This window comes from Pantherophis guttatus, chromosome 2 (genome assembly GCF_059756535.1).
Source record: "Pantherophis guttatus breed Tessera chromosome 2, ASM5975653v1, whole genome shotgun sequence".
NCBI classification, from domain to species: Eukaryota; Metazoa; Chordata; class Lepidosauria; order Squamata; family Colubridae; genus Pantherophis; species Pantherophis guttatus.
Genome location: NC_142064.1, coordinates 278,870,795 through 278,885,342, shown reverse-complemented (window position 1 = coordinate 278,885,342; position 14,548 = coordinate 278,870,795). Strand labels below are relative to the sequence as shown.

Sequence of the window (14,548 nt, the reverse complement as noted above, 5' to 3'; positions counted from 1 at the left end):
TTATACATTTCTTCTGGTTGTAAGATGCTCTTTTGTATTCAAGTCTGGCCTCAGAAGGATAATGTAGCACTTGGGGATGAAGATGCAACCCAACAGACCAGCACTGGAGGCCAAGATGGAGAAGACCAGCACAGCCACCATGAATTTTCCTTTGGTGCTCAAGTAAGTGGGCACAAAAGACACCCAGACACTACAGAAGACCAGCATGCTGAAGGTGATCAGCTTGGCTTCATTGAAGGCCCCAGGGAGGTTCCTGGCCAGAAAAGCCACCGTGAAGCAGATGATAGCCAGGAAGCCCATGTAGCCAAGGGCAAGGTAGAACATGGCAACGGAGCCTTGATTACATTGGAGGATGATCTCTGCAGGTTGTGAGTACATGTCTGACTCTGGGAATGAGGGAGAGGTGGCCAACCAGATGCTGCAGAGGACAACTTGGACACCAGAACACAAAAGGATGATAGAATTGGCCAAGGTCTTCCCTAACCATCTCTGTAAATTATTCCCTGGTTTTGTGGCAAAGAATGCTAATACCACAGTGACTGTTTTGGCCAAGACTGTAGAAATGGCAACTGTGAAGATGTTGCTAAAGGCTGTTTGTTGGAGAAGGCACATGGCTCTCCTTGGCTGGCCAATGAATAGAAAAGAGGTCAAGAAGGAAAGCTGGAGGGAGATGAGGAGGATGTAGGAAAGGTCCCGATTGTTGGCTTTGACTATGGGAGTTTCTTGGAATTTAATGAAGATTCTCAAGACAAAACCTGTTACTAAAGAGAGGAACAAGGCAAGTGAAGCTAGGATGATCCCCAAATTTTCTTGATAGGATAGGAACGTTTCAGTCTTTGGTATACAGTCATCTTGGCTGATATTTGGATACTGATCTGCTGGACATTTGGTGCATTTTTCAGCATCTGAAAAGAGCAAGATCAATATCTCTCATAAACTAGGTTCTTCCATCATCTGCATAGTTGGAGTGAAACTGGGGATGGGGTGCATGAATATGTTCATAAATTTAAGTAGTATTAAGCAAAAGGACAAGTTCAAAAAGCAACTGAGATTCTCTGCCACACATTCCCAGGATGAGATGTGATTCCTTTAATGGAATCTCAGTGAGATTCCATGAAGCATGTGTTAGACATGCAATCCAAAGCACCCCACAATCCTCTCATCAATGACCCACGTAGAGACTGGGTCTCCTAGTACTGGATTAGGTGAATCACAGGAAGGAATTGTCAAGCCTATAATTGATTGGGGTGTGGGATTGTTTGTATCTTTGGGCATTCTGACATGCATTCAGCTTGACAAAATTGGGAGCTGAAGCGGGGTGTGTGTGTGAGTCTTCATTCAAAACAGCACTCCTGATGATCGGCGAAGGTGGAGGAGAGATGTAGCCGACCAACCAGCTCCCACCTTGGTTGGACAATGGGATGGTGGTTTTGGAAACTTGAGAAACTGAAACTTACATTGGGGTGAAAAGCCCAGGAACTTTAGTACTGGCTTTTCACCAGTAGTGCCAAGACGATGTATCTTAATAAATTTGTTCTTTGAGGAGAATAATGCCTTGAAGTTTGATTTGTGATGGATGCATTACTTGGAGCCTGACATGAATAAGATGTTGAAATCAAGGTCGCAATGGCCCCTGCAAATATGAATGCCCCACCTTCATCTGGACCAAGGAACTGGTCAGTTTTTATTTCTGGAGAGCATTTATCTGGTTGGTCTGTTCCATTGTTTCTTTTTCCTCCCACCCATGCCAAGGAAGCAAGAACTAATGGCTTCTATCTTCTGAATAGGGATGAAAAGACAAGGCTCATTTTTATAGTTTTTGAAGTGATTCCAGTTAGAAGGAGAAAATCTTTGTCACTCTTTAGTTAAAAATGCCTGAATGTCTATGGTCATCCTGAAAGTCTTCCCCTTTCCTCTGGAGTCACCCACCTTCCATGGTGGAGATGGTTCCTTCTGCACAAGGACGGCAGTCATAGCAGCAAATGGGCCTCCCTTCCTGAGCCACATTCATGAATCCAGGACGACAGCTTTCCACACATGTAGAAGGAGGAAAGGGCTGAGGAGAGAAAAGGAAATAAAACTGTGGATAGTGAGATGGGTGGCATATATAACATACCCAGAAAATTAACTTATTTTCAGAAAAATGGCAGAGGGTTTATTCCAAGACGTAGCTTTGACTAATTAGATCTAAAAGATTGAATTGCACACTCCTCCTCTGTTTCTCATTCCTTTTAGTGTTTCACACACATTAAAAATTTAGACTTTCAGTTAGTTTAGTTATTTAGTTTTATCAGCTGATGTGATAACTCAAAGGCATTGAAAGCAATTCTCCACCCATCCCAAAAGTGTATTCCTGTTTTAGCCACCTTCAGTGGAATAAAATAAATGCCAGCATTACTCGCACCTTGTTCAGCAGTTCCACCTGTGCGATATTCTTCCGGTCAATGGAAAATTTAAAATCCTGGGATTCCCGTTTTTCTAGGCTCCCAGATTTCACTCTCTTGACAGATTTATTTCGGAAAACAATCCAGCTCACAATGTCCAGGTCAGGTGTAAGATCTCCTTTCTCATCCAAATATACCCCTTCTATGGAATTATTGTAAAACTGAGAGCTTTGAAGGAAGGGGTGAAGCTGGAAAGAACATAAAGTAAATAAAAATTTAAAAGGGACATCAGAGATTTGTGGGGGGTTTTTTTTAAGACCCCTTTGCATATGCTGGGAGAGTTCTGAACATTTCTGTCTCTCTGCTCAAAAAAACACGTTTTATTGTCAGAGTCAAACTTGGGTGGAAGAATATTAATAAGCAGGGGAATAATAACAGCTGCTAACTTAATATTTAAATATCTTGATCAGAATAATTTTTGGCAAAAAAACAAAACTTGCTACGTAGCTAACTTTGAGCACACAATAGATACAAACTTAAGGTAAACCGCTCCAAACTCGATTGCAGGAAATACGACTTCAGCAACAGAGTGGTCAATGCGTGGAATGCACTACCTGACTCTGTGGCTTCTTCCCAAAACCCCCAAAATTTTAACCTTAGACTGTCTACTGTTGACCTCACCCAGTGGTGAAATCTAAAATTTGTTAAAACCGTTTCTGTGGGTGTGGCTTGGTGGTGGTGTGGGTAATGTGACTGGGTGGGCGTGGCCATTTTTTTTTACTTTTAAAACCATTTTTTCTACAACCTCTTCAGCGAAGAGGTTGTAAAAAAATGCTTACAAAAAACTCTGACGATCCCAGCTGAGTTGCCTGATCGGCAGAGGCTTTTCTTCTTTTAAAAGCCTTTGACGATCCCAGCTGAGCTGCGCGATTATCAGAGGCTTTTTTTTTTACTTTTAAAAGCATTTTTTCGGCAAAAGAGGTTGTAGAAAAAATCCTTTTAAAAGTTAAAAAAAAAGCCTCTGATGATTGTGCGGCTCAGCTGGGCATGGGTGGGGGGGGCAGGGATTTTTGCTACCGGTTCTGCGAACCACCCGCCTCCATCACTTGGGTGATCAGACCGAACCGGGAGCATTTCTCCCCTGACCTCACCCCATTCCTAGGAGGTCTGTAAGGGGCGTGCATAAGATCACCAGCGTGCCTACCATCCCTGTCCTAATATTTTCTTTTATTCATATCCTTTTCATGTATTTATAATTATGGTTACACTTGTATCTGTCATAAAATACATGCTTGACAAAATAAAATAAGTAAAATAAAATAAATAAAAATAAAATAATGATGGTAAAGGGCAGAAGTTAGGAATGTGGTCATTCATGGTCCCACTGCTGTATTAGAGCAATAGAAATATACAACTCCTCTAAAGACAAACAAGTATTTTTTTAAAAAAAAAATCATGTTTAATTAATCTAAAAACAGATGCCTGAAATTTCATCCAGTCAGATTTTCCTTTAACTTGGGGGTTGTTGTTAGATTTTTCTCTTGTGTTGTATCCTTAGTTGCCCAAGTAAAGTATTATTTATTTATTTTATCAAATTTATATGCCGCCCTTCTCCCATAGGACTCGGGGCGGCTCACAGAATAGAAACAACATAACAATAAAACAGTGCTAAAACAAGCCAATTTAAAATCCCCAGACAATTAAAACCTCACGGCAGATCAGGGAATTTACTCAAAAAGCCATGTCTTCAGGTCGGCGTAGAAAGTGCGGAGGTCGGGGGCTGTCCGGATCCCAGTGGGTAATCCATACCAGAGGGTGGGTGTGACCACAGAGAACACCCTCATCCTGGGGGCCGCCAGCCGACATTGTCTGGCCAACGGCACCCAGAGAAGGGCAGGCCTATGTGAGCGCACTGGGTGGTGGGAGGCCGGTAGGAGGTGGTCTTGCAAGTACCCTGAGCCCATGCCATGAAGGGTTTATAGGTAAGTACCAGCACCTTGAAGCAGATCCAAAGGGCCACCAGCAGCCAGTGCAGCTCACGCAGGAGAGGTGTTACACGGGAGTAACAGGAAGTTCCCGTAACAACCCGCGCGGCCGCATTCTGGACCAGCTGGAGCCTCCGGGTGCATCCCAAGGGTGCACTAGGTAGCTTCGCTATTCTTACTTTCCTGTGCTTTCTTCAGGGTCTTCAGTGGTGAAGATCAGTGACGTCAGACTGCAAGCATCCTCACTGAAAGATATTGGTTGATATTATTCTTCTTGCTACCATTTGATGGCATGTTGTTTGTGCCAACTTCATCAGTTTGGAAAAAAAAAAGAAACCAATGTATTCGCTTTGAAAACACATAAAATTAAAACAAGAAAATATTGGCAGGGGGGAGGGCAGAGGTGGTATTCAGCCGGTTTGGACCAGTTCGGGCGAACTGGTAGTACCGACTGGGCCTGGCGCTATGCCCTCCTATTTAGCCACATTTTCAAGCCATGCGCATGTGTGGAGGTGGCACATCATGAGTGAATCAAGCCCGCCTGTGCTCACATTTTTGGTGCTGGGCAAACTGGTAGGTAAATTATGCAAATCCCACCTCTGGTGGGGAGGAGGATAAGTGCAGAAGGAAACAGAAGGTTATGATTAGATTGGAATTGAGTTTCTGAGTAATTTCATTTTTCAGAATAAATAACCAAGTCATCCAGTGAGAAAACTATTTCCCATATTTTGAGGAAATATGTCTAATGGAAAAGAAGTACCTGCCAAGCCTTTAGCCTTGGATCTTCTACCTTCATGCCCCTGTTTCTTATTGATCTCTTGAATGCGGATATGTAAGCTGAATTTAAGGCCTTTCCCACAGACCAAATGGTGTTGTAAATGAGGTAGCTGTCCAGGGTTAGGATCCGATCAATCTCCTCTTTCCTCAAAGCCTCAAATTTTTCTGTTTGTCTACACCGTCTCCAGACTTTCACTGAAGGGGCATCCTTGGTGGATGAACATATAAAGGTTTTCTCCAAAATGTTAATTAGGAGTTTAACCAAGGTTTTAAAATCTTCATAGTTTGCCCATTTTCGTTTCTTTATCAAGAAAGAAAAAATGCCACCAATGTATTTCAAGGAATTCACACTAAACATAAAATCAAGACTGAGATCCCACTGAGCTGTGGTGATCCAGACTTTATCTATGACACGTTCTGGAAGATGTGCAAGTAGTCTGTTGATAACTGCCATTCCTACTGAGAACGAACTAGTCTCTGAACCATAAACAAAGACATTGACTTTTCTCCATTTGTAATATTCTTTTAATTTGAAAACCATATTAGCAACATTCAATGTAAAGCTTTGATGTATAACCACACAAATTCCATTCTTCAACATCAAAGCAGACATTGTCCTCATGAATCTCTCCCCCTGGTCAGTTTCTGGAGCAACAAGACCAACCAAGGTCCACCTGAAATAAAGAAGTAGCTGGACCATCCCTGGGTACTGGACTCCTTCAGCAGGGAGCATCGTGTAGAAGAAAGGATGCTGAGTTTTATCCCCCAGAATCTTGGAAGCAAAACTATAACTGATCTGGAAGAAATGGAAGATGTTATTTAAATATAACAAGAAAATGCAATTCTTCTCATTACCATAATCAAACTCTGCTTATAATTTACAGCAGAGGAATTCTGATTGAAAATCACACAATTGAACATTGTTTCCCAAGAAAGACACACCTGAGGGACTTTGTAAGTGCCCAGCATGCTGGAAATCTGAATGGAGATGCCAGCCTCGGCCTCTTCCAGAACAGCCACTGTGTTTCTCTGCCTTCCACACCTGTAGTTGGGCACATTGGCCTCCCCGTCTGAAAGCAGGTCCAGCAAAGGATCTGTAGTCATCTCTACCTTGAAGAAATTTTCATAGATATTATAACCCAAAGTGATGTTGGGTAAGAGTTGGTCATTCCGGTTGATGTCTTCAATGGTGAAAAGGAAAGGTACAATTTTCCAATAATACTTGGTTGATGCTCTGCAGATATGAACATATGAATGAAAATAACATTTAACTTTCATTCCATGAGAATAGTTTTAGTACACTCAATCACAATTTTACCCCCAAACAGTTTGGAATATTCCAAAATATTTAGAAAAATATTAATAGAAAAAGAATAATACTGTGTTTCCCTGAAAATAAGACCCTGTCTTATATGTTTTTGAACCCTGAAATAAGCACTTGGCCTTATTTTCGGGGAGGTCTTATTACTTTGGGGCACGTGGAGCAAGACGGGGCTCCTCTTGCCGTCTTACCTGATTTCCAGCTCTGTCTCCCTAACCCTAACTAGAGGAAATGGCGGGGACCGGCTGTGCATGCATTTAAATATTTTCAGGGAGAGATTATTTTCGGTGAGGGCTTATTTTCAGGGCAGGGCTTATTTTTGGGAGAGGGCTTATTTTTGGGGAAACATGGTATCAATAGAATATTTTTGGATCATACAATATTAGTTAAAAGTCACTCTCCTAATTGGTGAAACTAGCACTGTTTCAATTTCACGCGCTTGTCTTCTAGCATTTAATATTTTATATATGTGATGGGTTGCTTCCTTTGTCTTAGTAAAACTGATTGATATACCCAGAGAGGTAAAAGGAACTATGGATAGAGAGAAGGTTGAGTCTCTTTTAGATGGATGTTAGTTGGTTACCTTTTGATGATATTCAGAGTCTGTTAACCATCAGGTCTTGGGCCGAGTCAAAGTTGAAACAATGTTGTTGCTTACTTTTTGTTGTTCTGGAGGCTTTCTTTGATTCTTTTCCTCTTTTCTATTGTTTCTTTTAATTGTAAGCCACTCAGAGACAAAATCGGTCTCATTTGTTTGTAGAATTCATGGTGAATCTATGAATTCTATAAACAAATGACTAACTAAAGCAATCAACCAACCAATACAGGGGTGAGGTGGAAGAGAGATTTTCTTTTGTTTCTCTGTATCCACTTTTCTTTCTTTCTTTCTTTCTTTCTTTCTTTCTTTCTTTCTTTCTCTTTCTTTTCATTCTTTCTTTCTTTGGCAAACATGTACAAGATAGCAGGTAGAAGTATGAACATGGACATGAACGAAGGAAAGAATACAAATAAATGGGGACAGTAGGATAAGGATGGAAGGCACGCTGGTGCGCTTATGCACAACCCCTTACAGACCTCTTAGGAATGGTGTGTGAGGTCCACAGTAGACAGTTTAAGGTTGAAGCTGTGAGGGTTTGAGGATATAACAATGGACTTGAGTAGAGCATTCCAGGCGTTGACCACTCTGTTGCTGAAGTTGTATTTTCTGCAATTGAGTTTGAAGCGGTTTACCTTGAGTTTACCTCTAGCTCTACTCATAGGACAGAATAGAAAATGAATGGGGAAAAATATTTTGACTGAAGTTTTACACTTTAAAACTTAAAGTGAGTTTTGTGATCTGCAGTGTGCAGTAGGGGCCCAAAATAGATTCAGAAAGTAAGTTAGCAAAGAGAGCAGATCAGCGAGAGAGCATCTTGTTTTTTTGATGGCCAGGACCTGTATATATTTATTGAAGTGCCTCTAATGCAGTGTGCAGGGATTTACTTACCGTGAGAATTTTGTTGAAGGACTTCTATCAAAGCTTAATAATTGAAACCGTGCAACCATTGCAGAGACTATGCCACTAATCATATAATCTCCTGGCTTGTAATGATGCTCTGGATCCACTTCACTCTGCTGCAGAGTCAGGAGGCATTTGGCTTTGTGCATCACACCAGATCCCGATGGCCACAGAATCAGCACAAAGAGAAGCAGAAGCAACATGTATTGTGTCCCTGACTGAGTCTTTCCTGTGTCACCTGCTTTTAAAGAGAGAAAAATAAGAGGTGGAAGAAACCAAACCTAGTGTCTCCTGCTTGAGAAGGGGGGAAGGACTTGAAGATCTCCAATGTCCCTTCCAAATCTGTTGTTCTGTTATTTCTGTAGGATGCTTCGGATCAAGTCATAGTCAGCAACGGGACATAAACACAGAATCTGCTTTGATCTAAAACTACTATCAAATTCGCTTTCTGTATATACCCAGCATTTCTGACACAGACTCCACCCAACATTGCTTTGGAAGTCTGATATTGACACCAAAATATTTCCTGACATGTTTGTGTGACATTTTTTTTAAGTTTGCAGAAACCTCTCTAGGGCAATTAAGACAACAAATAAACCACTATGATTTGGATAATTGTATGGAAGAGAACTTTCAAATCTCTGAACCCTGAAGGAGGGAGAACTAATGACTTCAAGCTTTGAAAATGGGCCAGTGAGGAAGATTGGAGGATCTGGCCCAGATCTTTTTAATAAAACGCTTTTAGAAAACCCAGAATAGAGATTTTTAGCATGGCCAAAAAAAGTGACACTTAATATGTATTTACTTGGAGTTTTTACCTAGGAAAATTTATAGATAGATCTGTAGCCATCTGTGAATCTTATTTAGAGATGACTAACTAGTCCCTTAGGGATGTAGTGGCTCAGTGGCTAAGACACTGAGCTTATCGATTGGAAGGTTGGCAGTTCAGCAGTTCGAATCCCCCCAATACCTAAGGTGTCACTACGTAAAACCCAATACCCATATCAATTAATACATGTTGATTTCGTTGGGCCATTTACACCGTCCCTAGGGAAAAGGCAGTATTTCCTCATTGCCGTCGATGACTTCTCGAGGTACGGCTATGTGTATACCCTCATGGAAAAGTCTGAGGCTTTTGACGCCATAAAATCACTGTATAACTACGTCAAAACCCAGCACAAGCCCAGGATCGCGCAGCTGCAGAGCAACAGTGGGGCTGAGTTCATGTCCCAAAAATTCCAGGACTGGATAAGGCACAAGGGCATACACCATTTTTGTACAGCACCTTTTACTCCTGCGCAGAACGGCGTTGTAGAAAAACGAAACGGCATTCTGCAGACTATGGTGCGCAGCCTGATTGCGGATGTTGGGGTTGCGGAATCGTACTGGGCGGAGGCGGTACACTACGCCAACTACACCCTGAATTAATAATAATAATAATAATAATAATAATAATAATAATAATAATAATAATAATAATACTGACAGGCACTTGGTCCACAACACACCTGACATAACAATAGTTGAAAAGAAAAAGGTATGGTTCATTGACATTGCAATACCTGGTGATGCACGGATTGAAGATAAGCAGCAAGAAAAAATCACAAAGTACCGAGATTTGCAAATTGAAGTTGAGCGATTGTGGAAAAAGAAATCGTGTGTTGTCCCGATTGTAATTGGAGCCCTTGGAGCAATACCCAAAGGGCTACCCCGCTATTTAGAAATTCTAAATTTGCCGGACTTGAACATTTTGACTCTACAAAAAACCACCTTACTCGGAACAGCTTACATCCTCCGACGATACCTTAACAGTTCTTAAGTCCTTGGTTAGGACTCAAGCTGCTGAGCTATTAACCAGCCTCAAAGGCTGTGAATCTCACTAAAGATTAACTAATAATAATAATAATAATAATAATAATAATAATAATAATAACAACAACAACAACAACAACAACAACAACAACAACTGCACCTGGAGCAGTGTTGTGAACCACACCCCATATTTTCTGGTCCACGGTAAGAAGCTAAGTTTGGGACACTTGTGTGTGTTTGGCTCCTACACTTGGGTGCACATCCCCAAGCAGCTGCAGAAGAAGGGGAGATCCATCTCCCAGAGACTGAAGTTCTTGGGCTATGCCCCTGGCTCCAAGTGGGGGTTTGAGGAAGTAACAAAGGAGCCGGGTAGAGCATTCCAGGCATTGACCACTCTGTTGCTGAAATCATATTTCCTGCAATCGAGTTTGGAGGGTTTACCTTAAGTTTGTGTCTATTGTGTGCTCAAAGTTAGCTACGTAGCCAGTTTTGTTTTTTCACCAAAAATTATTCTGATCAAGATATTTAAATATTATGTTAGCAGCTGTTATTATTCCCCTGCTTATTAATATTCTTCCACCCAAGTTTGACTCTGACAATAAACCTGTCTTTTTGAGCAGAGAGACAGAAATGTTCAGAGCTCTCCCAGCATAGACAATGGGGTCTTTAAAAAAGAAACACAAACCTCTGATGTCCCTTCTAAACTTTTATTTACCTTACGTTCTTTCCAGCTTCACCCCTTCCTTCAAAGCTCTCAGTTTTACAATAATTCCATAGAAGGGGTATATTTGGATGAGAAAGGAGATCTTACACCTGACCTGGACATTGTGAGCTGGATTGTTTTCCCAAATAAATCTGTCAAGAGAGTGAAATCTGGGAGCCTAGAAAAACGGGAATCCCAGGATTTTAAATTTTCCATTGACCGGAAGAATATCGCACAGGTGGAACTGCTGAACAAGGTGCGAGTAATACTGGTATTTATTTTATTCCACTGAAGGTGGCTATAACAGGAATACACTTGAATTCTCCATCGGTGGAGAATTGCTTTCAATGCCTTTGAGTTAGCACATCAGCTGATAAGACTCTCAAGAGTGAAAAATACCTTTATTGCTTATGGATAATAATTTTCAATTTTCATACAAACCATTCACTGAGTCTATGGAAAGAAAGGTAGAATGAGGAGCCATTCAAACAACGTGGTTTACCTAGCCAAAGAAAAGTATGCAGGCAATATATCCTTGAGCAATTAAATATCTACGTTTAAAATGAAAGTCTAAATTTTTAATGTGTGTGAAACACTAAAAGCAATTAGAAACAGAGAGGAGTGTGCAATTCAATCTTTTAGATCTAATTAGTCAAAGCTATGTCTTGGAATAAACCCTCTGCCATTTTTCTGAAAATAAGTTATTTTTCTGGGTATGTTATGTATGCCACCCATGTCACTATCCAGAGTTTTATTTCCTTTTCTCTCCTCAGCCCTTTCCTCCTTCTACATGTGTGGAAAGCTGTCATCCTGGATTTATGAAAGTGGCACAGGAAGGGAGGCCCATCTGCTGCTATGACTGCCATCCTTGTGCAGAAGGAACCCAAATGTAAGTTTCAGTTTCTCAAGTTTCCAAAACCACTGTCCCATTGTCCAAACAAGGTGGGAGCTGGATGGTTGGCTACATCTCTCCTCCAACTTCTCCACACCCACAGAACCAGTAGTAAAAAATTTTGAAACCCACCACTGGTCCAGTGCATATCTTAATTTAATTTATTGTATTGCTTTTTTCACTGCTTGAATATTTAAAGGTATACTTAGACTACGTTGATCATTAAACCCCATTACATTAGCTTTTTAATTAGATAAATGTAGGCTCAAAAAAATTAAGTGGTCCTGATATGGGAGGAAGAAAGTTCTTTATTTAAGTGAATTTCAAACTCTTTCCAGCATAAAGAGAATTGCAACCCAAATAAAACAGGCTCTTTTGTAGGGTAGCTGCCAACCCAAACTAATGCTAATTCCATTGGAGAGCTTGGACTGATTATCATCAAGTCCTTATCTGAGAATACCCAGGAAAGTCTTTGGGAAGTTAAAATGAAAGCTCATGAAGAGGGACAAAGGTGCTGGGTTTTTTTCTTTTTCTTTTTGCTGAACAAACTGAAAAATTAACTCTGTACATCGTCCTGGCACTACTGGTGAAAAGCCAGTACTTAAATTTCTGAACGCATTCATGCACACCATCATCAGTTTCACTCCAACTATGCAGATAACGGAAGAACCTAGTTTACATTGATCTTGCTCTTTTCAGATGCTGAAAAATGCACCAAATGTCCAGCAGATAAGTATCCAAATATCAACCGAGATGACTGTATACCTAAGACTGAAACGTTCCTATCCTATCAAGAAAATTTGGGGATCATCCTAGCTTCACTTGCCTTGTTCCTCTCTTTAGTAACAGGTTTTGTCTTGGGAATCTTCATTAAATTCCGAGAAACTCCCATAGTCAAAGCCAACAATCGGGACCTTTCCTACATCCTCCTCATCTCCCTCCAGCTTTCCTTCTTGACCTCTTTTCTATTCATTGGCCAGCCAAGGAGAGCCATGTGCCTTCTCCAACAAACAGCCTTCAGCAACATCTTCACAGTTGCCATTTCTACAGTCTTGGCCAAAACAGTCACTGTGGTATTAGCATTCTTTGCCACAAAACCAGGGAATAATTTACAGAGATGGTTAGGGAAGACCTTGGCCAATTCTATCATCCTTTTGTGTTCTGGTGTCCAAGTTGTCCTCTGTAGCATCTGGTTGGCCACTTCTCCCTCATTCCCGGAGTCAGAAATGTACTCACAACCTGCAGAGATCATCCTCCAATGTAATCAAGGCTCCGTTGCCATGTTCTACCTTGCCCTTGGCTACATGGGTTTCCTGGCTATCATCTGCTTCACGGTGGCTTTTCTGGCCAGGAATCTCCCTGGGGCCTTCAACGAAGCCAAGCTGATCACCTTCAGCATGCTGGTCTTCTGCAGTGTCTGGGTGTCTTTTGTGCCCACTAACTTGAGCACCAAAGGAAAATACATGGTGGCTGTGCAGGTCTTCTCCATCTTGGCCTCCAGTGCTGGTCTGTTGGGTTGCATCTTCATCCCCAAGTGCTACATTATCCTTCTGAGGCCAGACTTGAATACAAAAGAGCAACTTACAACCAGAAGAAGTGTATAAATGTGAAATAGAGGAATTTGTGCTCTCACTATATTCCAATGGGCCAATCATAGAAAATGATCCAAGTGTTCTGACCTAGGCTTCCTTAGAAAGTAAACAGCACAAACAAAGTCCCAGCAAACCTCTTTAATTCATACGGCTGTAAATTACTTTCATTTACAGTCCGCAAGGCTTGATAAACAGTCTTTCAGAGGAAGGTTATCAACACCCACCTATCTCATATGGAACGCTGCCAAAGATCTAATTTCCAGACTCAGGGCAAGGCCAAATCTGGCACAGAGTCACAAATAGAAGTTTCAAATCTTGAATCAGCCAGATGAACTAATTGCTTCCTGCAAAAGCTCACATCCCATTCACTTCTCCTTTCTGTGTTATGGGAGAGGCCAATCTTCTCCAAGCTTTACTCCCAAGTCGATCATATTTCCTTAATTGTTCCCGTCTCCTGGCAGCTCTGCGCATGCACACACTGGGAACAGGCTCATGCTGTTCTTCTGCCTCACTGATGTCAGACTCCGGAGACTCCGGAAGCAGCAAAGAACTACCAGATGGCCTTGGCCCCCTCTCTGCCTCTGACTCAGAGCCATTTCCAAGCTTTCCCCAGACTCCAGGACTGGCCCACATTCCTCCCCAACTTCCTCACGTCTGAATCTGCTGCCAGCTTTGGTGGCTGCTGGTGGGCGACAACACCAAGTTGTCCTCCATATATGATTTGGGAAAATGATTTTGCTTGAAATAATAAAAGGGCAGTTGGAAAATAGTGTCCCACATCCTTGTCCAGGAGAATTGCAATATGGCTGCTTAGTTCTTTGAACAGCCACTGCATCCTATCTGTCTTCAGCCTACCTGAAATGCCACACCACAAATATTTGAAACATGATGCTTGTGCAATGGGAATCTTGCTGATATGCCAGAAATATCAGAGAGCCAAGGTGGCACAGTGGTTAGGGTGCAGTACTGCAGCTACTTCAGCTGACTGATAGTTCAGCAGATCAGTGGATCAAATCTCACCGGCTCAAGGTTGACTCCATCCTTCCAAGGTGGATAAAATGAGGACCCAGATTTTTGGGGGCAATATGCTATTTAGTATACTGTCTTTGGTGTAAGCAGCCCAGAGTCCTTGGAGAGTGGGTGGCATAGAAATATGAATAATAAAATAAAAAAATAATAAATAATAAAATAATATTTTGGGAGGTTGGTGTTCTCTAAAAGTCCAATTATTTTAATATAAATTATCAGCAAATGTAATTACTGGCAATATTGTAGTCAAGATCTCATCTGTCAGTGTCCCAAGTAATGCACCCATAGAAAACAGAACTCCGAGGAAGGCAGGTTCCTCAAAGAACAGTTTATTGGATACTTCATATTGGCACAACTGGTGAAAGCCGGCTCTGAATTTTCCCATGGCTTTCACCTGGTTAAAAGTAAAAGTTTCCTTCCCCACCTCCCCCTGAAATCACTGGTCATGCTGTCCAATTCAGGTACTGACTGGTTGCCTGGTTACTTGCTTCTCCTTTGGCCAGCCACCTGTGAGAATGCCCTTGGTTCCTATAGGAAAACTTTATTGTTTGGGCT

General features: G+C 41.6%; 1 protein-coding gene and 1 pseudogene across 1 annotated transcript; one reads left to right on the top strand and one right to left on the bottom strand.

Annotated features, from left to right (window-relative positions):
• On the bottom strand, positions 1-8,114 carry LOC148115984 (vomeronasal type-2 receptor 26-like). Its single transcript, XM_087885342.1, has 6 exons — positions 7,954-8,114; positions 6,089-6,380; positions 5,130-5,354; positions 2,405-2,632; positions 1,930-2,056; positions 1-905 (listed from the first exon to the last, which is right to left on the bottom strand). Exons 1-6 carry the CDS (start codon positions 8,112-8,114, stop codon positions 1-3), a joined length of 1,938 nt encoding a protein of 645 aa, XP_087741468.1.
• Positions 8,115-8,128: 14 nt separating this feature from the next.
• On the top strand, positions 8,129-12,976 carry LOC148115983 (vomeronasal type-2 receptor 26-like; annotated as a pseudogene).
• The last annotated feature ends 1,572 nt before the right edge of the window (positions 12,977-14,548 follow it).

Coding starts and splice junctions, on each gene's coding strand:
- LOC148115984 (XM_087885342.1), bottom strand. CDS start 8,114: ATGCACAAAGCCAAATGCCTCCTGACTCTGCAGCAGAGTGAAGTGGAT. Junction 6,381..7,953: donor CCTTCAACAAAATTCTCACG/GTAAGTAAATCC, acceptor TCATATCTGCAG/AGCATCAACCAAGTATTATT. Junction 5,355..6,088: donor GCACTTACAAAGTCCCTCAG/GTGTGTCTTTCT, acceptor TCATCCACCAAG/GATGCCCCTTCAGTGAAAGT.